Source organism: Lampetra fluviatilis, chromosome 28, assembly GCF_964198595.1.
Source record: "Lampetra fluviatilis chromosome 28, kcLamFluv1.1, whole genome shotgun sequence".
Taxonomy (NCBI): domain Eukaryota; kingdom Metazoa; phylum Chordata; class Hyperoartia; order Petromyzontiformes; family Petromyzontidae; genus Lampetra; species Lampetra fluviatilis.
The window spans coordinates 5,565,800-5,579,878 of record NC_136302.1 but is presented as its reverse complement, the minus strand read 5'-3'; the positions used below and the strand labels follow the sequence as shown (position 1 = coordinate 5,579,878).

The window sequence follows — 14,079 nt, the reverse complement described above, 5'->3', positions numbered from 1 at the left end:
CGCAAGTGCAGGTTTAAATCCTGTAATATATATATCTTCCAAACCTCATATAATCTGACAATTGAAAGAGCTTTTTGATATCTCTCCTATGCCTTCTTTATATACCTTTGTCGCAGTCTTCTTTGTATTACAGGCCTCACTGGCTGGCATCTGCTTAACAACTGAGATAAAACCGGTTGCAGTGCTGGCTGCTCTGGTTCTCTGTTCCTGGATGTGAGTGAATACGCTCAGGTATGTAGGTGTAGTGACGCCGGCACACGTTCTTGCTTTACTCACGAGCCTTTATTGTGGACACTAACACTAATTCTAGGCCCGGTGTAACAGGCCGTAGTATACCCCCAGGCCGTAGTGTACCCGGGGTTAAAACGGCCTAGGCTAGATTATACCCGGGAATATTATGGCCTAGGCCAATTTATACTCTGGGGTATATTATGGCCTAGGCCAAATTATGCCCCTATAGGCCAAATCATACCCCCATGATAGTAATAGTGTTGAGCGATATACACATGAATTCGCTGTGGCCATGATCTCGGCATCTGTTGCCCAGACTCTATCACGAGAGATGCCAGAGGTGTGCACATATTCATTGACATCTTGGTCCAAGTAGTCCCGTAGTTCTTAGTTCCTAACCCTATTCCGTGACTTCCGGCAACACTTCAATGGAATTACACGCGTATTCCACTTCACTGGCTTCGACTGCTTCTAAAAATGCTTCAATTGATCAAATTGAGATTCTTACTTCCATTGATACGCTTTTTAGATATTGATTGCAGTTCGTTGTCGGCTGTTCTCTGTATGGATAATTGCCTTTGAACTTTCACATGGGGCATGTTCTGGCCTGGAGGGCTATGGTCTGGCCCAGTCTAGTTTAAACCCCCGGGGGGTATAGTTTAGCCTAGGACACTTTATCCCCCCGGGTATGCTCTAGCCTGGGCCAAACTATACCCGGGTTTAATCGGGGCAAGAGTTATTTTAGCCTGTTACACCGGGCTTCGGTTCTTGATGCTTGAACTTCGTCTTCTCTCCAACTGTCCCTTGTCCTTTTGCGCTCCCCTTTTACATTCCTCGAGCCCCCGTTCTCGAAGGTTTGCTCACCCCATTTCCCTCGGGCGATCCTCCTCCTTCTTCTCAAGCGGTTGTCAGTCGTTACCCCGACAGTCCATCCTCGTTTCCCCGCCTTTTACGTTTGAATCTCTCCACCAATCAGTTCAACTCTCTGGCCCTAACCAATCCTGTTTGAGGCCTCCCTGCACCAAACAGAGGCCCTTAAAACACTTCTTGGCTGCACTAAACAGACGTCCTTAAAACACTTCTTGACTATCCATTTGCACACGTACCGTGTCAGATAAGTGGTTTGTTGTTTTCTGTCTTTACATATGTATATGTATGCTGAACTTCTTTCGCACCATACATAGCCAACCGTGCTCATTGGAGGTGCGGGGGCAAGACAAGAAACCAAACACGAAAAGCAGCTCTAAAGAAAGAAGTTTTCAATTGAGATTAAAAAGTGCATAGCTTTAGTGGCTTCCGAATATCAGAAGAAAGATCGTTCCAGATGTCCGCAGAAGTGCATCTGAAAGCGTGCGATGCGGTGACCATCTTTGCTCGATGGTGATCCAAAAGCCACTGCTGTGAGGATGACTGGAGCTTGCGTGATGGTTGACTAGATCAGCAAGGGAGACACTCACCTCTCCTCTGTCGCCAAGCATGGAGTCTGGGGGCTTTGGGAGTTGCTGCCCACTGATCACCTTCACGATGAGCTGGGTCTTGGGGTAGCCTGGCAAGGGGTCTTCTGAGAATGGGCGGAAGGTTCCTAAACACACCCCAAACACGGAGACACCGGCGCTGCTCTATATACCCAACGTAGCAACACTCGCCACACCGTTTGCAGAAAAAGTAATGCTTATATGTCACGTTATTGATGCTTAATGCGCTTTACTATGAAGGACAATTAAAACAGTATTACTATTCATCATTGTGGTGCAGGGCCTAATATAAGTGATGCTTAAAAAAATTAGACACGTTTGTTTTTTACAACAATCCAGAAACACATGCTAATTATTCACCAATTTATTTACCACGTAATATGATTCTGAAAGTCTTTCCTGAGGAGTCGGTGCCCGGTGTATTTTGTTTTCCTGTGTGCGGTGGATCCAATTCACGTGGTTACTACAACGGCTACGAATGAAGAACCGCAACAGTCTGGAGAGTTTTCCTGGATGCCGTAACAAAACGCCGCAAGGCCACTTCAGGTTCGATGGAACTCCAAAAAAATCAGAGGTTGATGTAAATCAAATAAATAAATAAAAATCGCGTTTTGGAGAAGACATCCTCTCAAGCTGTGAGCAGCTGGGGACGCCCAAAGGTCACGCTTGCGCGCGCGTGGATTTCGGCGGCGAGCCTTGTTGCGAATTCTGCGCCGAAGAAAATGACAACGCGTCCTCTCAAACGGTGCCCTTTCTAGCGCGGCGAGCCACCCTTCAACACGCGCGCGCAAGTTGGCAACGGCGCGTCTTCACGTCTTCCTCCCTTTTTGTTTTTTGGCGGAGAAAAAAAAAGTCCCCGTGCGACCTTTTTTTTTTACCGCCAACGCGTCTGGCGCGACGAGTTAAAGCGGTCACCTGACGCAGCGGCTCCGCGCGTGGCTCAGTGTGGGCAGCGGAGGTTGGCTGTAAGTGTCGCATGAAATCCACTGTGTGTGGGTGTCGAACACGGCCGTCTGCTGTAGGGGCACCTATCGCTGGCACAAGTTGGCTACCGTATTCCTCGGATTAGAAGATGCTCTTGAAAGTCAGGCACACCCCACCCCCCTCCTCCCTACAAAAAAGAACCTGTGTCCGGGCGTCAATAAAGCTGTACGAATCTGGTCGCACACCTGCCCGGATGATATAAAACCGTACCTCAACCTTTGCTTTAAAATAAGAGAGAGCACGATAGTGCGTCTCACAATCAAGAGAATACGTGAAGTGAGGGCTTGGAATTGTATTTTTTTTCATAAACTATACGTCCTCGTGTAGGCTTTGGAAATTCGTTACAATTAATATTGAGTCACCTGGCAAGTACGCGGTGGGTTGTTTATTTTGTGACCAATCTGATGTGGGTTTCTTTGTGCATGGGGAACTCAAATTTGTATCGTTTATAAAAACAAGAATAGACAATCATTTCCATTTTGTTATCCTAACATCGCCCAACGACGTTATGCATAGATCCACTTCCTGAGACTGAGAGGGGCTTTCCAAAATAACATTCAAATCATTTAATTAAAAACTTTTTACCATTCCTTGTAGAGGAAATCGCATTGCCATTACCAGCAATTCTAAAGAGTCATTTTTACTTTCAAGTCAGGCCAAGGTCAACGTGCCCACAGGCTCAAAGGAGCAATTGGCTTTTTGCTCATCCCAGCTGGTGAATGTAGCCCACAATATAAGTTCCACAATCGTATGACAGGGATATTGACCCGTCCCAACTGTGAAAAAGAGCTTTATAGCTCATCGGATTAATTATTAAAATAAGAATAAATAGTCTCATTATGAAAAATAGTCTTATCAGTTTCTTCCATAGGACAGCCACTGTTCACTGCCCAGATAGTGGTAAACGTTGGATCAAACCTCGTTTGAGCTGATTGCAGACTGGGATTTAGACTTGCGCCTCTGACCTACGTAACCCGAAGTTTGTTGCATTGTGCGTAGTTATGACGGTGATGCTCGAGGTGCAGCCCTGCAAGGTTTTGCTTTCGTCACTCCTGGCGGAAGGGCACCCGCTTGAGGAAACTTGAAAACAACCTTTACTCAATCCAGGATAGCCAGACATCTTAGACAAATACAAAGATCCCCGTGTAGCCTTAACAGGCTGCTGGGGCTAGTGCTGTTAGCGAGCACCTATGAAGGCCAGAACGGCACACGAGGGGGTAGGTGGCAATGTTTACACACCGCACAAGGTAATCTTAGAATAGGTGGCAGGACCAACACTTTACGTTATCACAGGCGACCTACCAATTTACTAACTATGATGTCCTCATTGATATTGCAGGATGTAGAGAGGTTTGAGGGTTTCAAGAAATAGCCCCAATGTTATTTCAACTGTCGTGCCAGAAAATTACGGTGCAAAATAAGTTCAACGTGCATACGTACAGGAAATAAAACCGGAAACCTCTGCATTGAAACACGAGTGTGCTGACCGTGACACTGCTGCAGCATCAATGGTGGTGATGATGATCATGAGATATACATATACAAAACATGTACCCATGGCCATACACCATGGGAAGGGGAGTAGAGTTAAAGATTGAATGTACGTGTGTATGTTGAACTTCTTTCGCAACATATACGCATCCAACCGTGTTAATCGAAGGTGTGGGGGAAGGACAACAAAATAAACACAAAAAGCAATTCTAAAGAAATGAGTTTTCAATCTAGATTTGAAAGTGCATCGCTGTAGTTGCTTCCTAACATCTGAAACTGATGAAAGGATATAATAATGAAAGGACAAAGGAAACGGGAAGGGAAGAAATAAAGGATGTGAAATGAGAGAAGTATGTAAAAGGAACAGATAAGCGGCACCAAAGGGTCAGGAGAGATGGGGATTGGGAAGAAGAGGTGACATTCGTGCCTTGCGATAGACGCAGAAGATGGGGAGAGGGGGAGGGATGCAGGGTGGGCGTGGCCAAGCAGAAGTCACGTGAATGACGGGAGGCTTGAGCTGATACATGTGTAGATATTCTTAGGTTTTTTCAGTAAAGTCACGTAGGTAAAAAATTAAAATTAATAAAAGTAAAATAAAAATAAAATAAAAATCACGACGTTTCGGAGGCAACACAATCCTCCGTCTTCAGGTGGAACCGTCACAGCACGACAGCTGTTATCAAGTGAGAGAAATTCCAAGAAACAGTATTTGTATATATACTGGTTGAGGGTGGGAGGAGCCAAGGTAGGCCCTGAATATTATTTTTGTGAGGTTCGGTGCGGCTGAAGCACGCTGTTAGGAATGAGCCTTTGTTGCGTAAACTAGGTGCAGATGATGTAAAGGTGCGTGTAAAAGGGACTGAGCCTTTTTGTTATGTAGAGAGGATGCGGCTTTATTTTTATTTTACTTTTATTATTATTTTTTTTACCTACGTGACTTTACCGAAAAAACCTAAGAATATGAATCCTTGCAGTCACGAAAGCTTCAAATCTAGAATGTGTGTAGATATTTATGCACCATCGAAAATGCAGTCGGGCTTGAGGACGTATCCGCAGTTGCCATTGTCCATGAAACGAGCCCTGTTCATCTCCATGACCCGTCCACTTGTCTGATAGTTCAGAGCCACTGGAAGGAAAAGCATCGAGACGCACACGCACGGAATTCAAAACCATTCGTTTGGCAGCAACACGAGATGACAACCCTGCAGATCCGCAGGGCCTCGATACCCGGCATTGCTGTCTCAGCATTGTACATTAAAGTGGAGACTAAAACCACCTCTGGTTACGATTCAGGGGGGTCACAATTTGGTTCAAGAATCGAATCTTTACTGTGTTATTTGCCAGTGTTTGTTTGTGTCGTGTCCTTAGTCCATTTCTTTGGTCCCATCAGCTAAAGGTAATACGGTAATAGCGTACAGTGTGATATAATTTGCATGAATAGTATTCATATTTGCATGAAGAGAATATCTGCTCCTATGACATGATGCATGCATCATGAGCCCAATATGTTATTTTAGACAATCATCATTTTCATCAGCCATTATCTATCCGCTGCAATCCCACACAAGTCCTGAGATGGTAGAAACAATCCCGCTCCCGCACATGAGCTAATCTCATCGCTCTGTCTCCAAGGTGTTCTCTCCATTGGCTACCATTCTATCACCAATCTCATCCACCCTCGCCACAAACGATAGCTCAACGAAGTGGCTTATCACGTGGACATTTTTGTAGCAGCCAAATACTCTAAACGCACGTTGATTCTAAATGTGGAGGGAAAAAACCACACGACCACGGGGAGAACATGCCAAAATCACAGATGATTGCCTGTTACGTTAGCCTTGGCTGGGAATCAAACATTTGCACGCAAAAATTCTCCCCCTGGGTAAATGGGCGATGTTCGCACCCATCTGGCAGCCCACGTTCCAGTAGGGCTGCGGGTTGAAGTTGCTGGAGTCGACGCGGTAGGAGGAAGGGTAGATGCGTGAGAGTTGCCGCTGGTTGAAGGCAAGGAACGCCTGCGATTTCTGCTGCAGCATTTGGCTCGCCTTGTTCTCACTGAAGGACGACACTTGCCAGCTGCTTGCCACCGCTGCAGACAGACAGAGAGAGAGAGAGACAGTGAAATTCCCCCTCGCGAGGTTTCGAGACATCAACACAGCCTGTACACGAATATACAACAATGTGATCACTTTGAAAATAGGACACAATAATTTAAAAAAATTACAGCCTGAAAAGCTTTACATTCGAACAAGCGTTGGATCGTGTTCATCTCCAATGGGGTTGTTATGTGCCAGCGGTGGAAGTTCATCATTGCCATCTCCGCAGAAACCGCTGTTGAATTCCCACGCAAAGCAGCACCCATTTAATTGACCCCGACGGGGATGTGAAATCATGGCCCTTCCTACTGAAAGTTAAGTGGTCTAACCACAGAACTGCCCAGCTGGAGTGGATTAACACTGCATTACCCCAGATACGAAAAAGAAACAGCGGTCTTTTAATAACACACATTTTTTAGGAATTCATCAGAATCAGAATATGTATTTATACTGGAGGAAGTCGATGAGCTATAAAGCACTTTTTTCACAGATGTCCATTTGGGATGGGTCAGAAAGTTCAAACTACAAACAATACAAAAACACAACAGGAGTGCAATTTAAAGGAAAGGTAAACAAATCACAAAAAAAATAAGAAAAACATTTACGATTTTTATTTTACCCGGTAAGGCCCACTCAGCTATTATCTTTTTTCATAAGCGACCTGGCCACAAATGATAGGTCAACGAAGTGGCTTATCACGTGGATATTTATAGCAGCCAAATACTCCAAAACGCAAATGTGTAGGGGAAAACCGGAGGATCCGGAGAAAAATCCACTCGACCACGGGGAGAGAGACAAGCAAACTCCAAAAATACAGCAGACGTCACGGTCGGGATCGAACAGACGACCTCCTGCAAACCAGGCGAGGGAGTTAACATCTATCCACAGCGGCGCCCAGGGGACTCTAGCCTCCGCGTACCGTCGTGATCGACGTCGTGCACGGCGACGGAGCGCGTGTACTGCACCAGGTCGGACAGCGCTCGCGACAGCTTCATGGTTTTGCCCGGACCACGGCGAGGGGAGGCGCGGTGCGAGCAGCTGCCCCGGCTCTCCTGCCCATTGAGTCGGGCGCTGCGCACGTGGTGGGGGGCAGAGGGGCAGGAGGGTTAGAGAGACGAGCGGGGGCGTTACGCACGGGGACCGCCACAGAGGTTCGTGCTGGAGGCCCTGGGGCAGACCGCCCACGTGGGTCACCTCCTTGCACCATCCGCAGACGCGCGCAGTGGGGCCCTCTTGCGTGAGACCTGGTCATGAAGAAATTGAACATTTAAGCTGATGGCTGATCTATAATGTCAATGCCAGATGTATCACCTTGTAGACAGCATGTGGCTCTGCTGTCTACACGGTGTCCTGATCGAGATTGAAAACTCTTTAGAAGTGCTTTTAGTGTTTAATTTATTGTCCTTCCCGCACACCTCCGATGGCTATGAAAGAAGTTCAACATATTTACATGATCTGTCCACTGATGATGGGAGCACATTTGAAATGTGCACGGTGATCCATTGAGTGACAACCCACTGATTTTTAATGACCCTTGTTCTTCTCAAAAGGTGATTGAATGTTGCGGAAGCAATGGCTTTGTATCCTACAGAGGGGAGTGTTCCTAGATAAGAGGGTATCGAGATTGATGGGAGACACGTGGAGGCTTTTGAAATGCATGTGTTGTTTTCTCTCGCATTTCTCCCTCGTCATTTTAGTGGCGCATCTGTGGATCGATCACCCGGTACGTGGTGAACAATAGCAAACAAGGGGATGGACATGTATGCCTTCTTGTCAACACCCATGCTGGGTGCATGTATGTGGAACTTCTTTCGCACCGTACGTAGCCACCCGTGCTAAGGGCCTCCCCATAGGTCGTGGGGTCATGGGAATTATTTGACCATGGGGGCTGGTGAAAGTGGGCAGCATGTAAGTGGGAGCATACTACAGTACAGCAATGGATTATTCTTGCACTGCCCTCTGCCGTTCACGAAGATAAAGGTGAGAACACGCCAATACAAATACAACTAATGTAATGGGCTGAAGTGGGTGGGTAAAGTTAGAGGTTTTTATTTGGAATGGAAGACCACTGCAGAAGAGCAGACTCATTGGTTACTATTCTTATAAGCACATACAATATGGCACGAAGTCTACTATGTGCGAGTGTCACCAATTACAAGATTAGGCCATTAGGTGTCAGTGTCACAATTTGACAAATTGTAGCAAACATTTTTTGAAGAAAGCGAGAATTTAAATTACATTGTCTTCATTTGGCTAAACAAAGTATGTGTGACCTTTAAAATGGCCTTAAGTGAACATATCCTGTACATATAACCCAATAATCACATGTAATTAGATGATTGGCATTGTAGTACTGTAGCAATGTAGTAATTTTATGACAGCTCATGACGGTAACAATACCAAAAAGTCTCAATTTGTAAACGCGTGGATGCAAAAATGTTCCGTCGCTTTCAAAGCGAGAGAACAACTCAGCGATGCAAGGAAGCAGACGAGTAACGGGAAGCACCAAATCCCGCTCCTCCCCCCCACCCACCACATCTCTGCGGTCCTCTCTATATAAAGATGTTCTCTACTATTAATGAATGTTAATGAATGTTGCCAGTGGGGCAACACTACATCCGATGCAGATGGAACAGGTGGCGTCCACACTTTGCTGGACCGTGTTCTCCTGGCAAGCCACGGCGTGGCACCTCAACGTCAACGGGGAAGGCAGTTTCGCGACGTTCGTGTGATCCACCGACCCTTCCCTCCAAAGTGCTGACTTGCAGGCGCGCGTAGCCACCGCCGCCCGACGGTGATTACGATCGTGCGCGTTAAGCCAATTGTGCAGAAGAGCCTAGTGCCGTTAAAAAAATAATCAATTGCTCATCTCTGCAATGTGCCACATAGAAAGAAGAAGATCGTGATGATGATGTTGATAGGGACATTTGAGACAAATATTAAAGTGCAAAGTCCAACATTTGTATCACTCGATCGCTCGCACGTTCGCTGCCATGAGGATTCGCGACATGACAGTGCGATAATTGGCACCCTTTCAGCAGGCGGGAGATTTACTTTCAGACTTTGGCATGCCCCAACTTTTATGTCAAAAAACCGAAGTTAATAAAAGCAGATTACAAAGGAGGTCAATAGCAGGCACCCAATTAATTTTTTTTAAAGAATCTACAAGGTTACTTCTCCCAAGAAATCAAACTTCGACGGTGACATGCACACCCAATCTTTTCTCGATGTCACAGAGTGCACAATTAATCAGCATGTGTGAAACAGTGAATGCAAAAGTGTCAAAACGCGTTTTAGCACGCGATATGGCGTATAATAAAACACGCACACGCTGCAGCGTTGTCTGCACTTAGCGGCCACTTAAATGCTGCCGCTGGCGTCACGGTTTGCACACACTGGGCTTGCAGTCCAGAGGGTTGCAAGTTTGATCTGTAAGCACGGCATATGAAACTATGGTGTCCACACCAAGCAATTAGTCGATTGGCAGGCCGCGTGCGGTGGGGTAAAGTGTTGGGTAAAAACAAAGATGCCACCACCTGATGACTTCAAGTGAAACACATGCTAGCTCAACATCAGGTAGAATAAAAGGGAATTCGAGCCAAATACCTGCCGTTGCGCAGAGGACTCTATGTAAAATAATGTTAATCTTTGAGCCTTTCACAATTTTAAATACCATACATATCTCATCTTTCCATGGTGTAATCATATGAATGCTAGCTATTGCACGTGACAGTTTGCCTCAAGGGCTTCTAACAGGAAAGGACTTCGGCATTAAAAAAAGAATTCAACTTATTTTTTCTATATAAGTATGTTGAACATGTTCGCTATCATCTCAACACACAATGCCAAACGGACTCTAATAGAATGACAGACAAGGCGTGTTTACAATGCCACTCTGGCGATGCGTTGCCGAGCGCGGATACGCTTTTTACCGATGTACTCTTGAGATCAACTCGGTAGCACTCCGTCCGCCAGATTAACCTAGTGCCCTGTATGCGTATAAAGTTACGTAAGTCGATAACGAGTGCTGTGGTGCAATAGCTCTCACCAGTCCGACTGAGTGCCATTCTCTTGCTCGGCTTCGTCAGCGGCGACTTTTGGCTTCACGTTCCGTTTCTAAATCAGAGGAGAGTGCAAAAGAAACTGACATTACCGCCCCACACGTTAACATTCACAACCAGATTTACGCGTAGGCTCTCGCGACCAATATTATCCATAATCGAGGTTTTTTTGGATTGGATCGCGTAAATATAAACGTGTTTGTTAAACCCGCCACCACCCGACACAGTCAATTATTAAGGTGTGTCACGTAAACAGAACGTGCCAATTCGTTACTAGTACAGCACACCGGTGTGCTGAATTGACAATTCTGGCTGTCGCCTGATGAGGCTGGTTGTAATTACTGGTGAAACTTTGTAATCAAATTGTAAAATGTTGTGGGTCTACTCGCCAACACACCAGTGTGCTGACATAGTCACTGATTGTCATGTTCTGTTTACATGACAAACTAATTGGCTGTGTCGGGTGGTGGTGGGTTCAACAACACATTTATATTTACAACATCTAACAACAACAAAACCTATTTTATGGATTAACAACCAGAGATGTATGACGATGCTATTTGGTGATCGAGAATTAACACATTCCTGCTGCGGAGGGAGCTGGTAGGAACGTTGGGTTGCTCGGTCAATGGCCAAGGTCATCGGCGGCGTGGTGTATTCCGCAAATATGCCCGACTGTGAGGGCGGGCACAAGCCGGCGTGAGTAGGTTAAACGTTGAGTTTTATAAGGGCACCACGGGGTGACCAGCCCCTCCCCACCCAGCCCCACCCCTCCCACCCCCCCACCCAGCCCCACCCTCCCCACCAAGCCCCTCCCCACCCAGCCCCTCCCCACCCGCCCCACCCTCCCCTCCCCACCCAGCCCCTCTCCACGCTCCTCTCTCCACCCAGCCCCTCCCTCCCCACCCACACCTCCCGGCACGACGGACACAATAATCCCCTGTGGGCTGGTGCAACCAGGAGGTTCCTACCAGTATAACCCTTTCATGGAGATAACCTGCATGATCTGAAACAACTACCAACAGCATAACGCATATGTATATGCGACTGGCATTTGTTTTACTCTGAAACGACTCTTGGTCCACCGCAGAGGTTTGCTTTCAAAACGCGTCAGAGAGGACGTCCGGGGTGGAGGGGGAGACGTGTACACACGCTCACAGATCATCACATCGCACCACCGTGAGGGACAGCGACAGTTTATGGAGGCCCGCATCCAGCAGCGGATCAATTGTGGCTGAGGATGGCGATATGATTAAGTTCTTGGTACGGGCTGTCTGTTGTCACCGCTCTCAAATCTCCCACTTAGGCACGGAACCGGCAGTGTTACTAATTTAGCACGTGCCAGTTTTGTTAAGGCCATTAATGCAGTCGGCACAGGATCCAAATATCTTGCGCAGACGCAGCATCCACAGAGACAGCGATTTTGCAATAAAACACACGCGGCATTTTATGTGACAGCTAAGCCACCGTCTCAACGAGGGGGGGGGGCATTGCCGTGCTTATATAACGGTTTTGATGAATGTTTTCACATTGACTGAGATTAGACGTTGTGAGATGTGGCTGGGCGCCTCGGGGGGGATGATTCTACCGTGTTGTGAGCCGGTCCGCCACCGCCACTGCGATGCTGAATGTGAATCTGGGCAGACATCCGTGATTAAACCAGATTCTCCAGTGTAATAAGTTGAAGGTCTCTGCTCAGTCGCGAATGCCTGCGTACACAACCCCCCCACCCCCCCACCCCATCCAAACTCTAATTGAGGAATGTATATATACAAGGTGCTTAAATAAAACGTGAACGATTATATGGGACTCTCGTTTTAAATGGGAAAAGAACGGAGAATACACTGTAACATGATTTAAGAAATGTATGTTAATAGTTTAAAATAGTCAAAGAGTCTTCACTTGTTCGCCATCATTGTCAACGCGTTGCCTGGAATCTTCTCCAGGTGGTCTCCAGAGCCCGGAGGCACATTTCTTCGTGGAATTGTAGCAAATTCTCAGAAGTGTTCACATCTTTTTCGAAGCACCCTGTATGTAAAGTGTGTGTATGTTGAACTTCTTTCGCACCATACGTAGTCAACCGTGCTGATCGGCAGTGAGGGTGAAGGACAGCGATCGAAACACAAAAAGCAGTTCTAAAGAAATGAGTTTTCAATCTAGATTTGAGAGCGCATCACTTTAGTTGCTTCCTAATATCTGAAACGAATTAAATTATATAATAATGAAGGGACAAAGGAAACGGGAAGGGAAGAAATAAAGGATGTGAAATGAGAGAAGTATGGAAAAGTAACAGATAAACGGCACCAAAGGGTCAGGAGAGATGTCGCCAGCAACAAACTAAATGGGAAACTATTAAATCAAGTGCACATTAACGACTGTGACACGTGCAAAATTGAACAAATAAGCAGAGATCTGTGCAAGATTAGAATAACATTGATGGACAAAAAAAAAGAACACGTGCGTGAGAGAAAACGTATGAGAGTTACACAAAATATATTCACTTGCTGAGAAGAGTAGTGGGACAGAACACGCCAGCAGAAATAAACTTTACGTCGGATTGCCAGCCAAAGTAGGGGAACTCAACCGAGAAGACATCCTCTGCCAAGAAGGAGCGATGAGATTCGCCCGTGGATTACTAAGTCACAGTTCTCCGTGAGGCGGCAAAGGCTTGGGGGAGGCTTTCATCCAGAATTGCAATGAGCATGGCTGATGACGACGGTGATGGTGATGATGATGGTGATGAAACCTTAACGACTAGAGTCGTTACGGTGCACGAAGCAGTGCCAATCACGTGTTGACTGGAATAGGCCAATTGCAGTGACTCCCGCGGCGTTCTATATTGCCATCATCCAGGGCCACTCACTGCCGAGCAATCCTGTTAGAGTTCCAGAAAGATGCATTTTCCATAAGGACGCGTGCGTCAGTGATTTGCGTTTGCGTAACATGCGGGCTAAAAATCCACTATCAAGGGTTACCTTTTCCTTTTGAAATGCTCGGATGATGGAGCGTCTCTTTCTCACGGCAAACTCCTCCGTTACCTCTGTTCCCTCCGACTTCGGCAGCTGCAGTGAAGCGAGAATGTTAATAATCAAACGAGCTTAAATAACGGTTAAAGCCAAGGTGTCTCCCTGCTCAAGCAAGCAAGAGGCAAACCTTCTGTTCAAATGACGCCCTTTGATTCGTAAATATTCTACATTTCTATGATCAGGAGCAGTCACAAAAAAAACACAACTGGTCAAATTTTATCACAAACCGGTGCCATTTTTATTTAGTTGATGATGGGCTGCATCAACTTCTAACTGGGATTTCGACTCGCACACAATTGTGAATCATCTGTACAAGCAGTGGCCAGAACAAAACCTGCGTAGCTTCTCTAGGAGCTGGCAATGTTTGAATCCTGAGTGTTATTAATTTCATTTTTTTTCCTACGTGACTTTACCGAAAGAACTAAGAGTATCTCCCAGGTCACCATTTCGTGTGGCACACGTTGTACTTAAAACCTGTTTCGATCTTTGACTCTTTAGCCCCAATTATGCCAATGGGTAAAGTTTAGCCTCGAAGTTCAGCTGTATCCCCACTGAGAGGCGAGCCAAAATTTGCATTTAACACAAAGAAGCGGGCTCATTTTTATAAGCATAAACATGTCCAGCTGTACCCCCCTGCTGATCTTGAGAAAATTAGATTTCAGTGAATATTCCTGTGGGAAATTATACAAGGCCATGTGTCTCACTCTTCAATGCA

The 14,079-nt window shown here is 46.2% G+C and overlaps 1 protein-coding gene across 1 annotated transcript in view; it reads right to left on the bottom strand.

The window, feature by feature from the left end:
* Positions 1–14,079, bottom strand: part of LOC144942715 (uncharacterized) — a 222,525-nt gene that overhangs the window by 19,069 nt on the left and 189,377 nt on the right. The window contains exons 12-17 of the mRNA XM_078869575.1: positions 13,314–13,400; positions 10,326–10,393; positions 7,197–7,348; positions 6,085–6,270; positions 5,200–5,307; positions 1,689–1,813 (exon numbers count right to left, since the gene is read on the bottom strand). Coding sequence (XP_078725701.1) covers positions 1,689–1,813; positions 5,200–5,307; positions 6,085–6,270; positions 7,197–7,348; positions 10,326–10,393; positions 13,314–13,400 — 726 coding nt within the window. The remainder of the gene's footprint in view (positions 1–1,688; positions 1,814–5,199; positions 5,308–6,084; positions 6,271–7,196; positions 7,349–10,325; positions 10,394–13,313; positions 13,401–14,079) is intronic.